Source organism: Siniperca chuatsi, linkage group LG4, assembly GCF_020085105.1.
Source record: "Siniperca chuatsi isolate FFG_IHB_CAS linkage group LG4, ASM2008510v1, whole genome shotgun sequence".
NCBI lineage: Eukaryota > Metazoa > Chordata > Actinopteri > Centrarchiformes > Sinipercidae > Siniperca > Siniperca chuatsi.
Genome location: NC_058045.1, coordinates 32003508 through 32021877, shown reverse-complemented (window position 1 = coordinate 32021877; position 18370 = coordinate 32003508). Strand labels below are relative to the sequence as shown.

The 18370-nt window shown below is 44.9% G+C and overlaps 1 protein-coding gene across 2 annotated transcripts in view; it reads left to right on the top strand.

Annotated features, from left to right (window-relative positions):
• itga11b (integrin, alpha 11b) overlaps positions 1-18370 on the top strand; it is a 44966-nt gene that overhangs the window by 16764 nt on the left and 9832 nt on the right. For both annotated transcript variants that reach the window (XM_044192609.1, XM_044192607.1), the window contains exons 4-21: positions 148-239; positions 964-1078; positions 1177-1304; positions 3506-3654; positions 3756-3900; positions 4151-4316; positions 6227-6297; positions 8395-8539; positions 9033-9181; positions 10939-11082; positions 11341-11541; positions 11618-11748; positions 12285-12457; positions 15734-15873; positions 16022-16132; positions 17022-17107; positions 17196-17400; positions 18203-18301. In XM_044192609.1, the coding sequence (XP_044048544.1) occupies positions 148-239; positions 964-1078; positions 1177-1304; positions 3506-3654; positions 3756-3900; positions 4151-4316; positions 6227-6297; positions 8395-8539; positions 9033-9181; positions 10939-11082; positions 11341-11541; positions 11618-11748; positions 12285-12457; positions 15734-15873; positions 16022-16132; positions 17022-17107; positions 17196-17400; positions 18203-18301 (2450 nt within the window). The remainder of the gene's footprint in view (positions 1-147; positions 240-963; positions 1079-1176; positions 1305-3505; positions 3655-3755; positions 3901-4150; positions 4317-6226; positions 6298-8394; positions 8540-9032; positions 9182-10938; positions 11083-11340; positions 11542-11617; positions 11749-12284; positions 12458-15733; positions 15874-16021; positions 16133-17021; positions 17108-17195; positions 17401-18202; positions 18302-18370) is intronic.

Below are 18370 nucleotides of genomic sequence, written 5' to 3'. Positions count from 1 at the left end.
ACGTCATTAACTGAACACCGAGCCACATGAAAGAAGAAGAAGAGATGATCAAACGTCACTGACAGTCACTGAAGTTTCCCACAGACCACGTTACGTTAACGTCGCTGTGCAAACTTTAGTAATGAAGTGCGATGTGTTTTGAATCAGGGAAACTTTCTCTGGACAACGTGTCTGAGAGGAAGGACAAGATGAGGCTGGGAATGACGCTGACCTCCAACCCAAAAGACAGCAGCTTTGTGGTGAGTCACATGACACAAAACACACAGGAACTCCCTCCACATCAGCTCAGCTTCGCTTCAAACACCTGACAAAAGGAAACCATCGGAACTCCTTTTACTTTGCACTATCCTTTAAACTGCAGCCGGTGTGGCCATCGTTTTAACACACAGTAATTATTTCACCCGGAATCTTGCTGCTGCTCTTCATACCGCCAGATCTAACTGACTGCAGATCAAATTCAAAATTTAGACAAAACCCGAAAACAATGGTCCATTTTGCTCTTTATACTTTACGCAGTAATATCGTAATGTGAGCACTATAACGAAACGGCAAAATGTCTCATTTGGAAAAGTCACAACTGTTCCCTCCACATTTAAAATATGGCTCATATTTTGATGATATTCACTGGCTGAAAGTAACTTAGTACATTTACTCGAGTACTGTACTGAGCTACTTTATTCACGTTATATGCAACAGTATTGTACTTTGTACTGCACGACATTTATCTGACAGCTGGTTACTTTACAGATTAAGATTTTACAGAAAAAATATATAATCAGTTAATAAAATATGATGCAATATTAGAGATTAAACAACCCCTCAGTATAAAATTAGCTCCACCTCAACACGCTGCTTACACGTTAAAGCGTCAATAATAATAATAATATAACCTTCTGTGATGGGTGTTTCTGCACAATGAGCTCTTTAACTTTTTCTGTCCCTGCTGTGTGAATGCGTCCTCAGACCTGCGGTCCGCTCTGGTCTCACGAGTGTGGAAGCTCCCTGTACAGCACAGGAATCTGCTCCAGAGTCAGCCGAAACTTCAGACTGTCCCACACCATCGCACCCGCCCTGCAGAGTAATCAATACACATCCATCCATCCGTCCGTCCGTCCATCCATCCGTCCATCCACCTGTCCTGTATCTATCTTGTTTTTGTTTTTTTCAATCTTGCAGGGTGTGAGACGTTCATGGACATTGTGATTGTTCTGGACGGTTCTAACTCCATCTACCCCTGGTACGAGGTCCAGGACTTCCTCATCAACATCCTGCACAAGTTCTACATCGGCCCAGGTCAGACGCAGGTCGGTTCATCGCTAAACTTTAAAAAGATCAAGTCTAGTGGGAAAAAAGTTAATTTTTTAGGGATGATGGACTGTTTTTGCTTCTTCAGGCTCATACTGTATTTGAATATCATGAATCTCAGTTTTTCAGTTCTAGCAGGTAAATATATCAGATATCATCCACCTCTGTTGTGATACAGATTCTTCCCAAACAACCTACAGAAGAAGATTTCATTTATTCGTAATTATTCGTAAACTGTAGTTTTGGTGGAGTTTTCGTGTCTCGTCATGATCTAAATGCTGGGTCAGAGGCTTTTCCACTCAGAGGGAATACTTGGAATTCTTTGGCAAGATGCTTAAAAAATGTGAAGATATTGAATATCACCACAGACTCTCAGCTCCTGGCAGCTTTCAGCCCTGAAAAATGTTGGTCATAGTAGAGTTTCACTCACGTCACTCAACAGTTCACATGAAACCAGGGCTGTAACTGCCAATGAGGACGAAGGTCATGTCTTTTGAAGTTTCATGTCTGTTTCCATTTACAGCTGCCGACCTCTTGACCTCGTTAAATCCCGACCTCACATGTCAACACACAATTTTTGTTTCCCTTAATTATGTATTTCGTCAGGAACAGACCATACGACAGACTGGATGAAAACACCACTTGCGGCGCTGTTATTATTGTATACTTCTAATTTCCAAGCTGGAAAAACATGGCTTCTGTTCTGCAAACGTTGCCACTTTTAAACTAATCACCTTTCTCAATCGGTTTGAGGAAAATCTAGAAAATGCAGTTGTAAAATCATGGGGCTCATTATTTTTGGCTTTCAGCTGAACATGCAAAAATGTGTGCATGCATACAAGTCAACATATGCGAAGAATACGTTTCCAGTAATAACTGAATGATCAATAAATATTTAGTTGGCTTTAAATGGACAATTGGTTGCAAGGAAATTCAGAACTTTATTCAGAGTTTTTCCTATAATTAATACCAAATGTCATAATTCTTCCCTGGTTGTTTTTAGGAAATAACAGACTCATAAAATAAGCAATGTTTTACGCTGTATTTAATTTTGAATTACATTAAGGGAATCTGTTGGAAAATCAAGGGCTCATTTGATTTTTCTCTCATTTTTGTCTGTATTTTCTACTAAACGCATGCGCTAAGCTGTGATCGCAGCAGCGGGACTTTGTTAACAGTAATCCGCGGTGATAAAGAGAAAAAAAACAACTTTTGGAGTGTGGCATAACATCCAGGTGAGGCTTTGAGCTAACATCAGCACGCTAACATGCTCACAGCGACAATACTTACATGCTGATGTTTGGCAGGTATAAGGTTTACCTTGTACACCACAAAGTAAACACAGAGCGCAGCTGAGGCTGATGGGAGCGTCAGCAGCTCTGCAGGTGTTTGGTCAGAAACCAAAGTGTCGGACACGTTAACATGTCGACCTGATGGTGGCGCTAGATGGAAAGTCAGAGGATCAGCAGAGTTATTACAGTTCATCCTGAGGGGAGCATGAACGATGAAGCACCTTTCATGATAATCCATCCAATAATTGTCAAGATGTTTCACCAACTACCAGACCGACCTTGCGATCCTTTGAGCTATGCTGCTAACGTGGCTAAAAAGCTAGGTATGAAATTGGTAAAAAACAAAAATGATGAGCATTTTATCTATAATTAATATAATTGTGAGGTTTGGGAGTTTTGCAGAGGTAACGTCACCATGCGGCTAAACAGTCCCTGCAGTTCACTGACTCTTCTGACAAATGTCTGCCAGGCTCGGTTGACTCTCTGGATGTTTTTCAAACTCAAAACTTGTAGTGAAAACTGAGCTGATTAGCTGTAGTAGTCTGGATTTACGTGTCAAGTTATGTCCCAGCATGCAACTAAGAACTGGGAAACCTGCTAAAGTAGTGGAAGCAGTGGGTGACGTTTTGAATCTGGAGCTGGGTTTAAACATCTTGGCCAGAAGAGTAAATGAAAAATAGTCTTCCTACCTTCGACAGTTCCCACTGACATGTGCTCGAGCAAAGATTTGAACCATTATCTGCTGCAGTTGAGAGGCCACCAGTAGCAGACTGGTTTTACTGGAAGCTGACCTACAGGCTGACAAAGGTCTCTGAGTAGGTTAGTTAGATGTTGCAGCAGTGGTGTGGCGATACATTCGTGTGCAGGAGTTCAGGTCTGGACTGAGCTTTGGTGTGTTTTGGCTGCAGGTGGGTGTGGTTCAGTACGGCTCCACAGTGGTTCACGAGTTCAGTCTGGGTGAGTACCAGACGGCGGAGGAGGTGGTGGAGGCCGCCAGGAGCATCGACCAGCGGGGTGGCGAGGAGACGAGGACGGCGCTGGGGATCAACGTGGCTCGGTACGACACGAAATTATTTCCCTTGTGAATAATAATAAACCCCACACAGTAACCGGCCCGGTTCACTCACATACAGTCTGTCACTTTTCCTTGCCATGCAGGTCAGAGGCGTTCAAGCGTGGGGGCCGGCCCGGCGCTCAGAAGGTGATGATCGTGATCACAGACGGAGAATCTCATGACAGTCCACAGCTGCTGCAGGCTGTCACTGACAGCGAGAGAGACAACATCACCATGTACGCTATCGCTGTGAGTCTGTCCCTCTTTACCTTCAACCCCCAAATACCCTGCTGACCCAGTCTGACTTCCTGTCTAGTCCTGATTTAGATTTATGATCCTGGGATCTTGCCTTCCTTCTTTACCTGCAACCTAAAATTTACTTCCGGCTCTATCGATTTTTCTCCTAGCACATGCACCAAAACCACTTTGTTGATTTCTGTCTCTGGACAATAAAAACTCTTAGCCCCTGTCCTGAGTGTTTCCTCTGGGTCTCATCCAGGTTCTGGGTTATTACAACCGTCGGGGAATCAACCCTGAAGCTTTTCTGAAGGAAATCAAGTTCATTGCTAGCGACCCAGATGAGAAGCACTTCTTCAATGTGACAGACGAGTCGTCGCTGAAGGACATCGTGGACGCACTGGGAGAGAGGATTTTCTCTCTGGAAGGTCAGCTGACCCTCAACAAGTTAAATCTTTGTTCATCGGTTAAATGTCTGAAGCTGCGTTTAGTGATTTTTAAATACCGTACTTATTTGCCCATTGATAATATAACTCATGTGACAGCTAACTTGTAACTTTTTACCCATAAAAACCTGATAAGCTGACTATGTATAATGTAAATGGGGTCACAGAGATTTTTTTTACCCGACTCTGCAGTTCCTCTCAGCTCTACAGAACCTTTTGGCGGCTTTCAGCTCATTGTTTTGGTTTTACGAACTGCAACTTTACTGTTTTGGTTCTGTCTTTAGTGCTCACATCAACCTTGTTTTCAGCAGCAGCAGGCAGCTGTTTTTCATCAAAGAAGCTCTGATAAACCCACTGCACACTACCTAAAAAACGGACACTGACGTTAGCACATATTAGCTAGATTAGCTTAATCGTCCGAACAACAATAACCCATAAAATGACAGTTCTGCATATTTAAACAAAATAAACAACAACTACCGACAGCCATAGTCCTTAAAACCTTAACTAATGCGTTGTCACCAGTTAGATTGTCAAAATTAGAAAAATAACAGCTTCAATTCCTGAGGAGCTACGTTAGCATTAGTGACGGTTGCTTCCAGTTACCTAAAGTTATAGTTCCCTCAAACAATGTAACATTATAACGAAGATCAGAGGGGATTTAGAAGCGGGCCAGGGTCCGTCACAACCAGTGGTCCAGGGCCAGTACAAGTTTATGCAGGGCAAGTTGATTGTGGTGGACTGGTCCGCTTATGAAAAGATGGTCCTTTAAGAACGCAGTGCACGTGGGATCCCAATATATTACCAATGTGGCATGTCGAAGGTAAATGAAAGTTCAGAACTACTGTAAATCTGCTCGTTATAATGTTTAGACCCAAAACGTGACTGTTACTGAGGGTGTCATCTCATAGCAGTCTAACGTTAGCCCTATTATGAGACACTTTGCTGAGGTGCTTGTGGCTAGCTAGCCATGTAGCCAGCTGCGTTGAGCTCACGTTAATATAAAAATCCTTTCTCCCTGTAGCCGTTGTTGCTGTGTGGCGCTCAGCTGTTTTTATAATCCGCTATGAGATTTGTCAAAGAAAACACCTCGACTAACGTCAGGTCAACACTACGCTAACACTAACGCTAGCTAACGTCAACTTTTACTGTAGCTGTCCGTCTAATGTGGAGCGCTGTGGGTTTTAATAGCATCCCTACTATATACTGTACTGTACTGTTTGATTGGATCAAAATATTAATATTTAGCTAATGTCTTACAGTGTAAGGATGATTGAAATGTCATTTTACGGTAAGTGTTGCAATACAGGGCCCCTATAATTATTAAATGATGGGGAAAAGGGTTACCTAAAGCTAGCTAGCCATATCCTCAGATTACCATAGATAACGTTACATGAAACGCCACCGCACAAAGTCACCTAAATCTATAGCTAATGTATAGCTACATGTTGCTAAATGAATTCTTTACTTTATCACGAAAGAGTCATCACTTGATGCGACTGAGTCTGAGTCTCACTCCACTCGACCATGAAATGTGCAGGTTAACGAACTGGGAACCGCTGGAATGGAAGGGGGGAGGGGGAGGGCGCCATCTAGTGGCTGGATGTTATCAGTGTTACCAATAGCACCTTTAAGCTAGGTAGGTAAAATCTGCATATGTGAATTTTTATGATGGAAGTGGACAGAAGTTTCACTTTTCTATTGGTCCGCTGGTGAGAACTATTGTGAATCAGCTGTACAGACCGACAGACCAAACGAGAGACCTAAATGCTGCAGAGAGCTGTAATGTGGTCTGTTAAGCTGTTGAGCTTTAAATGGCTTTTATTAAAATGTGAAAGTAACAGGATGATGTCTGCGTGAAGCTCAGTCTTTGCTGTGTTTCTGTTTTGCAGGAACCAGCAGTCAGGGTCGAGGCTTCGGTCTGCAGATGGCTCAGGCTGGTTTCTCCTCACATTTAGTCAAAGTGAGTAGCTCAACTACTCTAACAAACTCTCAACTATTGGTATCAGTATCATCCTTAAACATCCAGTATCGGTCTGGTTCTGGTCCTGACAGATGTCTGAAGCTGCAGAATAAGAAGCTTCTAGAAATATTTCTGTTGTTTCTCGTCCAGGGAAAATTATATTCGACTGAATTCCAATGTCAAGGAGTGAAAATGGTGTCGTGGAAACTTTCTATGTGTAACACAGAGCAGATGGTTTTCCTGAAAGTAAAACTGCCAACAAAACACTCACACATATTAATACATGCAGGAACACATGGCAGAACAGACTTCAACCCATACACACACACAGACACACACGCATTCATGAACAATTATGCGCACCATCTCGTACACAGGCAAATATGCAAAGAGTTTCCTGCGCTTCAGTTTCAGGATTAAAAGGTAAAAATGTGAAATCAGGACAAAGTCAGACTGATGTGGAAAACAGACGTCACAGTATCATCTCTGACCGAGTCATCCTGCAGGAAAACCGTCCTCCTCTCCCTCCTACAGGATTACAAAAGCAGCGTTTTGACATTTAACAGTGAATCTGCAGATCCAGAGTCAGTCCATGTGCGGCTCAGATCCAGCAGGCGGGATGCTTTGTGGCGCTGCCGTCGCCAAGGATTTGGTCATTCACTGTGGTCCTTGACTCACTGGCCCGTAGAGACTATGACTCAACGCTTTAATAACTTTCATATCTGGACTTTACGACCGCCTGAGTTCATCTGAGTGTGCGACTGACTGCACACGTGTTGTAAGATGGTTTGACTGAGTTTAAGGACGATACTGAAGCTGCTGATGGCTGGGCTGAGTTCAGTGTCTGTGAATTATTTGTTGTACCAAAGATGCTGACACAATTAGCAGGATTTGTACTACTTCCCCCTCCCCCCGCCCTTGGTCATGAGGTGTGGGTAGAGGCTAGAGGTCTAGCATCAAACGGAGACCTGAACCAGGCTCTGTAGCCGTGTTTTTAAAGGAACAGTTTGACATTTGGGGATATAAACTTATTCGCTTGTCTTGCTGTGGAGACTGGTTGCCTTAGGTAAGCTAAGCTAACCACCTGCTAGTTGTAGGATCATTTTAAGGAAGTGGTATCACTCTTCTTTATTACTTTGAGATCCGACCTGACTGAGCCTGATTCATAATGCCAGATGAGACCAGACGTTACATTTTAGTTTGTCTCCTCAAAGAGAAAGAGAAGGTTTATCTGACGATGACCTCAAGCAAACACCGATGACTTGTGACTTCAGACGGACTGGAGTTCTCTGACCTGAAAGACTTAATCTCCTGCACCAGCGCAAAGAGGAACAAACCCAGCGATAGAGCAGAAAATGTAGCCATCCTGGTTACACTGAACGCGTCCAGTGATGAATCCAAGCAGGATGGAAAGTTTGCAAACAACAAAGACCTCTGATCAAAGTTCAGATTCAGTGCTTCAATGCTGAGACTACTTTCAATCACAGGACTGCCACTTTATGCATACTGACTTGTTTATGACCTGAGATCCAAAGTACGCTTGACTGCGGCCTTGAATGTCGAGTTTTGCATCTGCGTCACGGTGTATGGTGGTCGCGCCGTCAACACTCCGCTATACGACTTGATTTCTAGTTAAATCTAAGTTTTTATCACGAGTATATTAACTGAACTGGATACTGTGTTCCACAATAGAGATCACTTCTGGATTTGGGTCAGCTGAGTGACTTTATTGGCCCTTACAGATCAAATTTTATGTCACCTCAGAGTGTTTGGGATGCTCAGCTTTCAGATGGTAAAATCTACTCAGGAAGTAGCTGGAACCGCTCTGTGTTTCGGTTACTTGAGCTGCACGATGGGAAAAACATTCCCAGTCCGCATACGTAAAAATATACAGTCAGTAAAGATCCCACTTGGAATCACAACTTGCATAAGTTTGTCAACGGCTCCACTGATGGATTCATTCGATGCTAAACACATGAACACTTCCAGGCTTTAGCACTGGGATGTCATCCTGCTCTTTGAGTTCTTCTCATTGTTATATAAAAGTGCTACATTGTGCTCCAGTGATCTCCATTAACATCCAAGTCTTCCCGTCAGGATGGCGTTCTGCTCGGGGCGGTGGGCGCCTACGACTGGAACGGAGCTGTGCTGAAAGAAACTAAACATGGAAAAGTCGTTCCACCAAAATCCTCCTATAAGGACGAGTTTCCAGATGAGCTGAAGAACCACGCAGCCTATCTGGGTAACGGCGTGTAAAATGACAGAACCTGTACTGCACTTATCTCTGTTCTTATATTTGTATCTTGTGTCTTTTTGAGTTCGATGCCTGATTAGTTTGACAGCATCTGTATGCATCTAGCGTTAAACTGAAGTACTTTCAATTGAACACCCTGCTGGTGCCCCCTCGAGGCTGCAGTAATCATTACACAGTGTCTCACAAAACCAAAGTACTGGACAAAACAAACAACACAATGATTATTTAAGCTTTTGAGCTTCGCCATTAGCAGTAATTCAAACTGAGGGTGGAACCATTGGAAAGGCCACACAGTCATGGGAGGGTCACTAGAATCATTTCAGAACAGTTTTCAACACAGCTAGTGGCTAAATGTTGGACACACAGTTCGACCATCTTTAGGTGTGTTATCTAGGAAACATAAGGGAAAGAAATGGAGGAATAAAAAATCTCGGGTTTATGACTGCCATTGGTCTGTTTCTATTTCTGTTTCTGGTTTCAGGTTACTCGGTGGGTTCACTCATTTCGTCTCGCGGCTCTCAGCTCTACATTGCTGGAGCTCCGAGGTTCAACCACACCGGCAAGGTCATCGTCTTCACCCTGAAGAACACCGGAAACCTGACCATCCTGCAGGCACTGCTGGGAGAGCAGGTCTCTCACACACACACACACACACACACACACGCAGAAGCATGTAGATATTATACCTTTGTATGTCGTAGAAAAGGTTTCAGTCGTAGTCATCTGGACACTGTTTTCAGACTCAAGACGTTTCGGCTCCCATCCGGAAGTCATTCTCAATTGTGAAAAAATGGGACGGGAACTAGAAATTTAAGCTACTGTGTTACATAAGCCCCGCCCTCAGGAAGGAGTCTACCTGAGTATCTGTTAATAGCTAGTTTCACCTGAAACTGACCTAATAGTTTCCATGATGGCCCAGTAATCAGTAATCAGGCCTGTTGTTTTCTGGCTGCACCTCCCTCATCACTGTTAAGTACCTGATTAGCATGTGATTGGCTTGACCACGGTGTTAATACACTGTGTATGTATGTATCCACACATGTGCGACACATGGCTGTCTCCATGATGAGCCGGACAGTCAAACCAGGACCAACCACAGATGTGATGAGACTACTTTAGACTACTGTAATGCGTTTTCACAGTAGAGCTGATTGGAGAGGTTTTTCCAAAATGTGAGGCTGTTATCCCTGAGAGTTCAATGCCAACTTTCACACGTCATTAAATGTATTGAACTCGGAAACAGTCTAGAAAACTAGTCTTGTGTCCGTTCAGCATGCTCTGTGTTTATCGTGCTCTGTGTTTATCGTGCTCTGTGTTTATCGTGCTGCGTTCAGCGTGCTGCGTTCAGCGTGCTCTGTGTTTATCGTGCTGCGTTCAGCGTGCTCTGCGTTTATCGTGCTGCGTTCAGCGTGCTCTGCGTTTATCGTGCTGCGTTCAGTGTGCTCTGTGTTTATCGTGCTGCGTTCAGTGTGCTCTGTGTTTATCGTGCTCTGTGTTTATCGTGCTGCGTTCAGCGTGCTGCGTTCAGCGTGCTCTGTGTTTATCGTGCTGCGTTCAGCGTGCTCTGCGTTTATCGTGCTGCGTTCAGCGTGCTCTGCGTTTATCGTGCTGCGTTCAGCGTGCTCTGCGTTTATCGTGCTGCGTTCAGCGTGCTCTGCGTTTATCGTGCTCTGCGTTCAGTGTGCTCTGTGTTTATCGTGCTCTGTGTTTATCGTGCTGCGTTCAGCGTGCTCTGCGTTTATCGTGCTGCGTTCAGCGTGCTCTGCGTTTATCGTGCTGCGTTCAGCGTGCTCTGCGTTTATCGTGCTGCGTTCAGTGTGCTCTGTGTTTATCGTGCTCTGCGTTCAGTGTGCTCTGTGTTTATCGTGCTCTGTGTTTATCGTGGCTGCGTTTCAGCGTGCTGCGTTCAGCGTGCTCTGTGTTTATCGTGCTGCGTTCAGCGTGCTCTCGCGTTTATCGTGCTGCGTTCAGCGTGCTCTCGCGTTTATCGTGCTGCGTTCAGCGTGCTCTGCGTTTATCGTGCTGCGTTCAGCGTGCTCTGCGTTTATCGTGCTGCGTTCAGTGTGCTCTGCGTTTATCGTGCTGCGTTCAGTGTGCTCTGTGTTTATCGTGCTCTGTGTTTATCGTGCTGCGTTCAGCGTGCTGCGTTCAGCGTGCTCTGTGTTTATCGTGCTGCGTTCAGCGTGCTCTGTGTTCAGCATGCTCTGTCTTCTCTATGTCTTACTGAACTCTGAGGAATGACCATCAATCAGACTCCAAACAGAAAAACCCCCGTGGGAAAACTGCCTTACTCTGTTCATCTCTACTTTACTATAATAAACAATACAGTTTACAATATTCATACATATATTGTTTTTTTCCTCACGTTTTGTTTTGCTCTTTTCCAGATCGGGTCGTATTTCGGCAGTGAGTTGTTATCGATGGACGTTGACGGCGACGGACACACGGACGTGCTGCTAGTGGCAGCACCCATGTTCTACAGCCAGGGCTGGGAGAGAGGGAAGGTTTACATCTACACTGTCACGCCACAGGTAACTCCACACAGGCACACCACGTGTACGGCCGCAGGGTTGATCCTCACAGTTTGTTTGGCTGCTCAGAGCCTCCAAAGGCTTCACTCTCATTGGCTGTCTGCAGAGTCAATCACAAGAGGATTTCTTAAAGATGGGGAAGCAAAACAAACGTCTTACAACAAAAGCAACCATCGTTAATAATCGTATCATAAAACCAATTTATCATGGCAGACGGTGGAGTGAAAGAGAAAACAAACCTGAACGTTCTCCCTCCAGACATCAGTCATCCTGCAGGGGGCGCTGGAGGCTTCTCGCGCTCAGAACTCGAGGCTGGGTTCAGCGTTGGCCCAGATACCCGACATGAACGGGGACGGGTTCAGGGAGCTGGTGGTGGGAGCACCGCTGGAGGACGACCACCAGGGGGCGGTCTATGTCTTTTATGGCCAGGACAAAGCCATCCAACACCAGTACAGACAGGTGACAGATGCTGAACCAGTTCAGCCAATAGAAGGAATCTGAGCAGGAAACAAAAAATCTCTCTCTCTCTCTGCAGCGTCTGTCTGCTGAGGGTTTCTCTGCAGGTCTGCAGTATTTCGGTCAAAGTCTTCACGGGGTTTTGGATGTCAACGGAGACGGGCTCGTCGACCTCGCAGTGGGAGCACTGGGAGCTGCTGTCATCGTCTGGTCAGACCATCACACACACACACACACACACACACACACAGATATTCAAGGTCCCCAGAGGACACACCCTGATAACTTTGATGATCCTCTGACTTTGCCTCTACTGCCACCATGAGGTTGAAATTTATGTTTTTTTTAGTGAAATATGGATTGTCTTGATTATGGTTTATGACCAAATACCTGCAAAACTAATGGTATTCCCATCAGCCTCAGTTGTACTTTCTAGTGCCAGTTAGCAAATGTTAGCATGCTAACGTGCCCAAATAACTGTTGTATCTAAGTACAGCCTCACAGAGCTGCTAGCATGGCTGTAAACTCTTGTTGTCACTTAGGTAGACATTATATTTCTTTACATTAATTCCTTAGAAGCTTCCCCTGAAGCATATCCATAACCACTACTTGCCTAACCCTAATTCCCTAGGATTAATCTAAACCTTAATGTAACAAAACCAAATGGTAACTGACTCCCAACAATGTAAATAATACAAGTGAACAGAAAACACAGTCCCTGATGATAGCACGTTTCCTCCCTCCAGGTCTCGTGGTGTGGTGCGGATTCAGGCCAAACTGACCTTTGAACCTGAGAAGGTCAACATCTTTAACAAAGACTGTCAGCGAGGAGGGAAGGAGGTCACCTGCATGTCTGTTACTGTCTGTCTGAGTCTGGACTCCAGGACAAAGACCAGGACCAAGACCAGGACGGATGTTGGTAGGTGGGAGGCACACGCTAATGCACCAGTTTCTCCATGGATTTGTGATTGTATTATCACGGCAACTACAGATTCAACCTGCGACCCGGCCGAGTTCAGGCATATTTTCACAGGGCCTAAAATAAATATTACTGTTAAACATTAAATGTTACTATTGCGTTTTACTTTAATCAATAAAATTAAGAGGAAGTCAAAACTTGCCAGCTATCCATCCAATAATTATGGGTCGCCTCGCGTTATTCGCTGACTGATCTCAGAACTCACCAGAAACTCAAGTTCTCTCTGTTTTTTCCATCTCTCTCCTTCTGCTCTCTCACCTCTGTACGTTTATGAAGCAGATTCATAAAGCCCCGGATACACGGGAATGTTTCACTCAAGTTGAAGGATTTTCATCTTTGCATCAATTCAAGTCAATTTGCTTTAAATTGCATATTTCCGTTTACTTTTTATGCAATCACACCACATCTAAAATTCCCTGTTACGGTCTGTCTGAGCACACAGTAAAAACTTTTTTTGGCTGAGATGTGAGAAATGTTTGCTATTGTTTGTATTTTGTCATTGTGTTTTAATGAATCGAGCTGGATTGGCAGTCTTTTTTTTAATAAAATGGTCAAATCAGACACGTAAAGGTCCAGTGTGGAACATTTAGGAAGCTCTGTTGGCAGAAAAGCACGTTTTCATCAGTGTTTAATCGCCTGAAAATAAGAATCGTTGTGTTTTCGTTACCTTAGAATCAGCACTTTATATCTACAGAGGGAGCGGGTCCCCTTCCACGGAGGCCGCCATGTTGCACAGCCATGTTTCTACAGTAGCCCAGAACGGACAAACCAAACACCGGCTCTGGATAGGGCCTTTTGTGTTTTTCGCGAGGGCACTGTAGTTTCTCCTACACGCTTGGAAGGGGACACACTGGACTCCTACAGGTTACTCTGCCTGAACATTAACATTACAAGTCTGATTTGATGGCCAAAGTGGGATTACCAAACCTGGGCAAAGAGGGCAACTGCCACACATATCTAATAAGAGCCCCCTCGCTTATTGAACAGGGTGTCAATAGGAGCCCAATAGCTCATTGCTGGCCCGGGGCCGCCTTGTGAGTTCATCCTTTTATGTTTATGCCACATGATATTTTATTTCCGAGGAGATTAATGGAGGAATGGCACTTGTTTTTCACTTCTTTGTGGCCCTCGTGGATTGTTGCACTTCTTTCAGTCGAGCTGTCATGGCTCCACCCGCCCGTACATTGTTCTCTAGTTTCCCTGCGAATGTCAAAACGGGCACCATCCGTGTTTCTTGGTGATGGTGGTAAACAGCCGAACGTTGATGAGGAAAGCATTACACAAACGTACCACGGATTAACATCAGTAAACAAGTGTCAGGGCAGACCAGCTGGGTTGAACTCAGATTTGAACTGAGTTTGAACTGAACTCATTTGTGCCGGAGGAACAGTGTTCACAATGACAACACCTAATCTGTTTTAGAGTGTGTCACTCATTTAGTTACGTTTTATCATGAGATCATGTTGGAATCAAATTTACTTGGCCAGTCACGGTGTGACCGGGCTCTCACCCTCCCTCCTAAACCTAGCGACTAACGTTGATGTGCCTTTGAGGAAAGCATTTAACTCCGAACTGCTCAGTAGCAGGTTGTGGTTGTACCCGGCAGCTTCCACTGTAAAGGAGAGGAAGTGAATTTCGAACCCTGTCTGGATGAACGAAGCGAAAACTTGAATTCTACAGCTGTCCGGTCTTCCAGCTGTGTGGACGTTTATGACAAGACAATCATCCAGATGTTTGGTGTCTGTATGTGGAAAGCCTTGTCGTGGTCGTCTCCTCGCGGCGGAGATTTCCCACAGTGCTTTGTGAAGCTGTTGTCGTGTCTCTGTGTAATCGGCCGCAGATGTGCTGCATGGAAACCTTGCTAACATGCTAACCCCAGCCAGCCGCCGTTAAACTGTGTCACTCCTCCTCCCTCCATCACTTCATAATTCCTCTCTTCTTTCTCTGCATCAGATCCTCTTCTCCCCCCCCGATCATCTGGACCGGATTAGACACACACATTAAGACACACACACACACACACACACACACATACAGAGTCAGGGACGCATGCACAGATACACACCGTCACGCCACGCGGTATCAAACAAACACGCTTCAGTGAGACAGATAGAGGACGGGAGCCATAGCTGATGAAATCTGACCCTTTGTTTTAAGATTTACTGGAGTTTATTTCTTGAAGTGCAGACGTGGCGTTTCTAACATGAACTGTGTTGGACCGAAGCAGCTCAGCTCAGCTCTCAGAGCACACATAAAACAAAACCCAACTTCAGTTGTTAAACACATGCGAATGAGCTCTGCAGTTACGCCCTCAGCAACAACATCCAACAGGAAGCAGGAAATGCATGACTTTATTAATCAATAACAAACAAGAAGTTATTACCTTCTACCTTTAATTAGGAACATATTACCCTTATATTTAGTCCTGTGTGTGCATTTTATTTGGACTTAAACAGCTGAATTACTGATGTGCAATTCAACTGGATAGATTTTTGTCACTGCTAACTAAAAGTGTAGACAACCATGTGTCTCATCTTTCTGCCTCCAACAACAAGTGTCTTTTTAGTACCAAATTCCCTCTTTTAATTTGTAATTTCTTAGTTAATTTTTGAATAAACAATATTTTCTCAGCACCAGCTTCTGCTTCCTCTACAGTGGACGAAGTAATATGTCTTGCTACCGTTTCCTGTTACAGGCCTCCGCTTCTCAAGAAAGACCAAAAAAGGAAGAATTAAAACAACAGAGGTGTCCTGGTGGTCTAGGACGCAAAGACTACTATGTATCCCTGGTTTGAGTCCAACCAGGGACCTTTCTTGCATGTCAACCCCTTTTAAAACGCCATTCATTAAATTTACATGGATGCGAAGTTTGAAACAGAAAAAATGACACATTAGAGTTACCGGTTCTCGGTTACGTAATCTTGTTACGTCCGCTTGGGTAGGTTCACATAACAATAGTCGATGGAAACACTGATTCGTGTTTTTTTTTGCCAACTTTTCAGAAATTCCCTTAAAACTTGCAGAACATTTGGAAACATAACAAGTGCAATTTGCACTAATGAGCACACCAGGTGACATCACTTTCTTTCATATCACCTGAAAGAGCTGTAAAGTCTGCTCGCTATGTATTTACAGTCTCATTGTGCTGCATGTGAGCTGGATAAGACTGGATTGCTTTGCCTGTTTTAAGCCCCCTTTCTCCTCCTCCTCCTCCCAGCTGTTTGGTACAGTCTGGGGTTGGATGAGAGGCGTTTTCCTCCTCGAGCTGTTCTGGACGAATCAGACCGACAGCAGCCCAAGAGTCTGTTTCTGCCGACTGGAGGTCAGAGCTGCCAACGCCTCGGCTTCTCCATCCAGGTCAGAATACCCCCCGACACGCAAAACAAACACAAAACGCACAAATCCTAATTGTCCGCTAACTAAAAAGTCAAGTGAGTCGGATATCGCGTGAATCCCTGAACGCACTAACATCACTCACACTGTGGCCGACCGTTTCTCTGAACAGGAGACGACTGATTACGGACGTCCCATTGTGGTTGTCCTGGAGACGGGGCTGCAGAGCCCAGACGAGGGGCCGGTGCTGGACCCCGACTGGCCGAGCATCCTGAGGGCCGAGGTGAGAGTTTGTCCTGCTATTTACATCCAGGCGGTGTCACGTTTGTCTCTCAGAGTCTGTCGTTGAGTCTTTGTTGAGCTCCAGATGTCCCGACCAGGAAGCCGTGGTTTTGCTTAGATTTTCAAACCAACCACTTTACTAAAGTGAGGAGTCGACCAGCGTGCTAACAATTAGTTTTTGTTTCTTGGAGAATTTTCTTCTTGGCAGAAAAAAAACTGATTTGGGGTAAAGGGTAAACACCTGTGACGAGGCTCTGCGGATGACAATGTCGCCTCTCTGTCAGTTGGTCCACCACTTTAGTCCAGACTGAAGCATCTCAACAACTATTAGATGGATCTTCATAAAATTTGGCACAGATATCCGGACGATGAATCCTACTGATTTTACTGATCCCCTGACTTTTCCTTTAGCGCCACCAGCAGGTTGATATGTGTGTTTTGAGTGAAGTGTCTAAACAACTTTTGGAAGGATTACCACAAAACTTGGTTCAGACATTCATGCTCCCCTCAGGATGAACTGTAATCACTCTGCTGATCCTCTGACTTTCCATCTAGCGCCACCATCAGGTCGACATGTTAACGTGCCCGACACTTTGGTTTCTGACCAAACACCTGCAGAGCTGCTGACGCTCCCATCAGCCTCAGCTGCACAAATGTTAGAAGGCTGACATGCTAAACTAAACATTATACCTGTTAAACATGTTAGCATGCTCATGTTAGCGTTTATCTCAAAGCATCACTGCACAACCTCACAGAGGCCCTGGCATGGCTGCAGACTCTTAGTCTTGTGAATATATTGGGCTTTGGCTCCGAATGAACGTGCTGTCATAATGAAGTGTTTCTGGAGCCTCATCAAAGAGAAGTGACTGAATCCTTTTTTCTTGCCGAAGCTTCCCTTCTGGAACGGCTGCGAGCAGGAAGACATCTGCGTTCCCGACCTCATCCTCCACAGTCACACTGACCTCATGGACGTTCAGTGAGTAACGCCTAGTCTTCATAAACACACATGTATCATTATCATGTATTAAGGAATCCAGGTAATAGTTTCTGTGTTTCACCTGAAGGCAGTTCTGCAGCTCGAGGGACCGGGCCGCCTGGTCACTCTGCAGACATCAGGTGGCGTCAGAGAGCTCGGTGTTTGTTGTGGAGACCGGGCGGAGGAGGATGGTGGTGTTTGCTCGACTGGAGAATCAGGGAGAGAACGCCTACGGAGCCTCCATCCACATCTCCACCTCCTCCAACCTCCTCTTCTCCAGCCTCATAGTCAAGGTGTTGTAGTGCACTTTCATGAAATCGAAAATAATCTAATATTTTCATAAAAATAAATGTCCGGACCTATCGTCTGTCTGACAGTAAACGTACATCATAATACTGATGCAACCGACATTCAGTTCATCAGAGTTTTTCGTTATATATGCAGTCCGGTAGCTCTTTACTGGGAAGAATCCTCTGACAGACAGAATCAAAAGGGGAATTTTAGGTAACTTGCTGTGGCAGCATTTCTAACACTTGGTTAGACAAAAAACTCTCCCAGGTGAGTCATCGGTACCTCCAGTTGTTGATCCTAAAAGTGATGGGGGCCGGGTGGCACTTGGGCCTAACACTTGCCCACTACTGCTGCATAATTCCTAAAGGACGTACCGCAGCTCAGTTATGTGCTCCAGTGGGAAGCCAGTGAGGGATCGTGTTCTTTCTGTTGGCTCGGGCGAAGTGCCTGCATAGAGGGTGGTGGGATCTGAGGTGGACGGGGTGAACGTCAGAGCTAATTACGTGGCTGGATTCAGGCAAAAAGATGAGACACATGGTTAGTTATCAGAGCCGAGGACCGCAGTGCAAAATGTACCTTTGTAAACTGGGAAGAAAAGGGGGAAAAATCGGTTTTTACTGGTTTATTGTTTATGATCAGTTTTGGATCAGTTCAGCAGCTACTGCAGTGTCTTAGCTAGAACTCTGACTCCAGCTGGCAACGCGTGCTGGCTCTCATCGTGCAACATTTATGTCACATTCACATCATGTGAGATGGAAGATGGTGACTCTATGACTCAGCAGGCTCCTCCCCCTTTCCCCACAGGACCAATCAGATATTCAGATTGAGTGCTACTCTGAGGACAGACTGGCCAATCAGAGGAGCTGTAACATCAGCGCTCCATTCATGAAATCTTTGTCCCAGGTATGTGCTGCATCTACACACCGCTACTGATGGTTAAAACGACAGATTATATAATCTAACCAACAATAC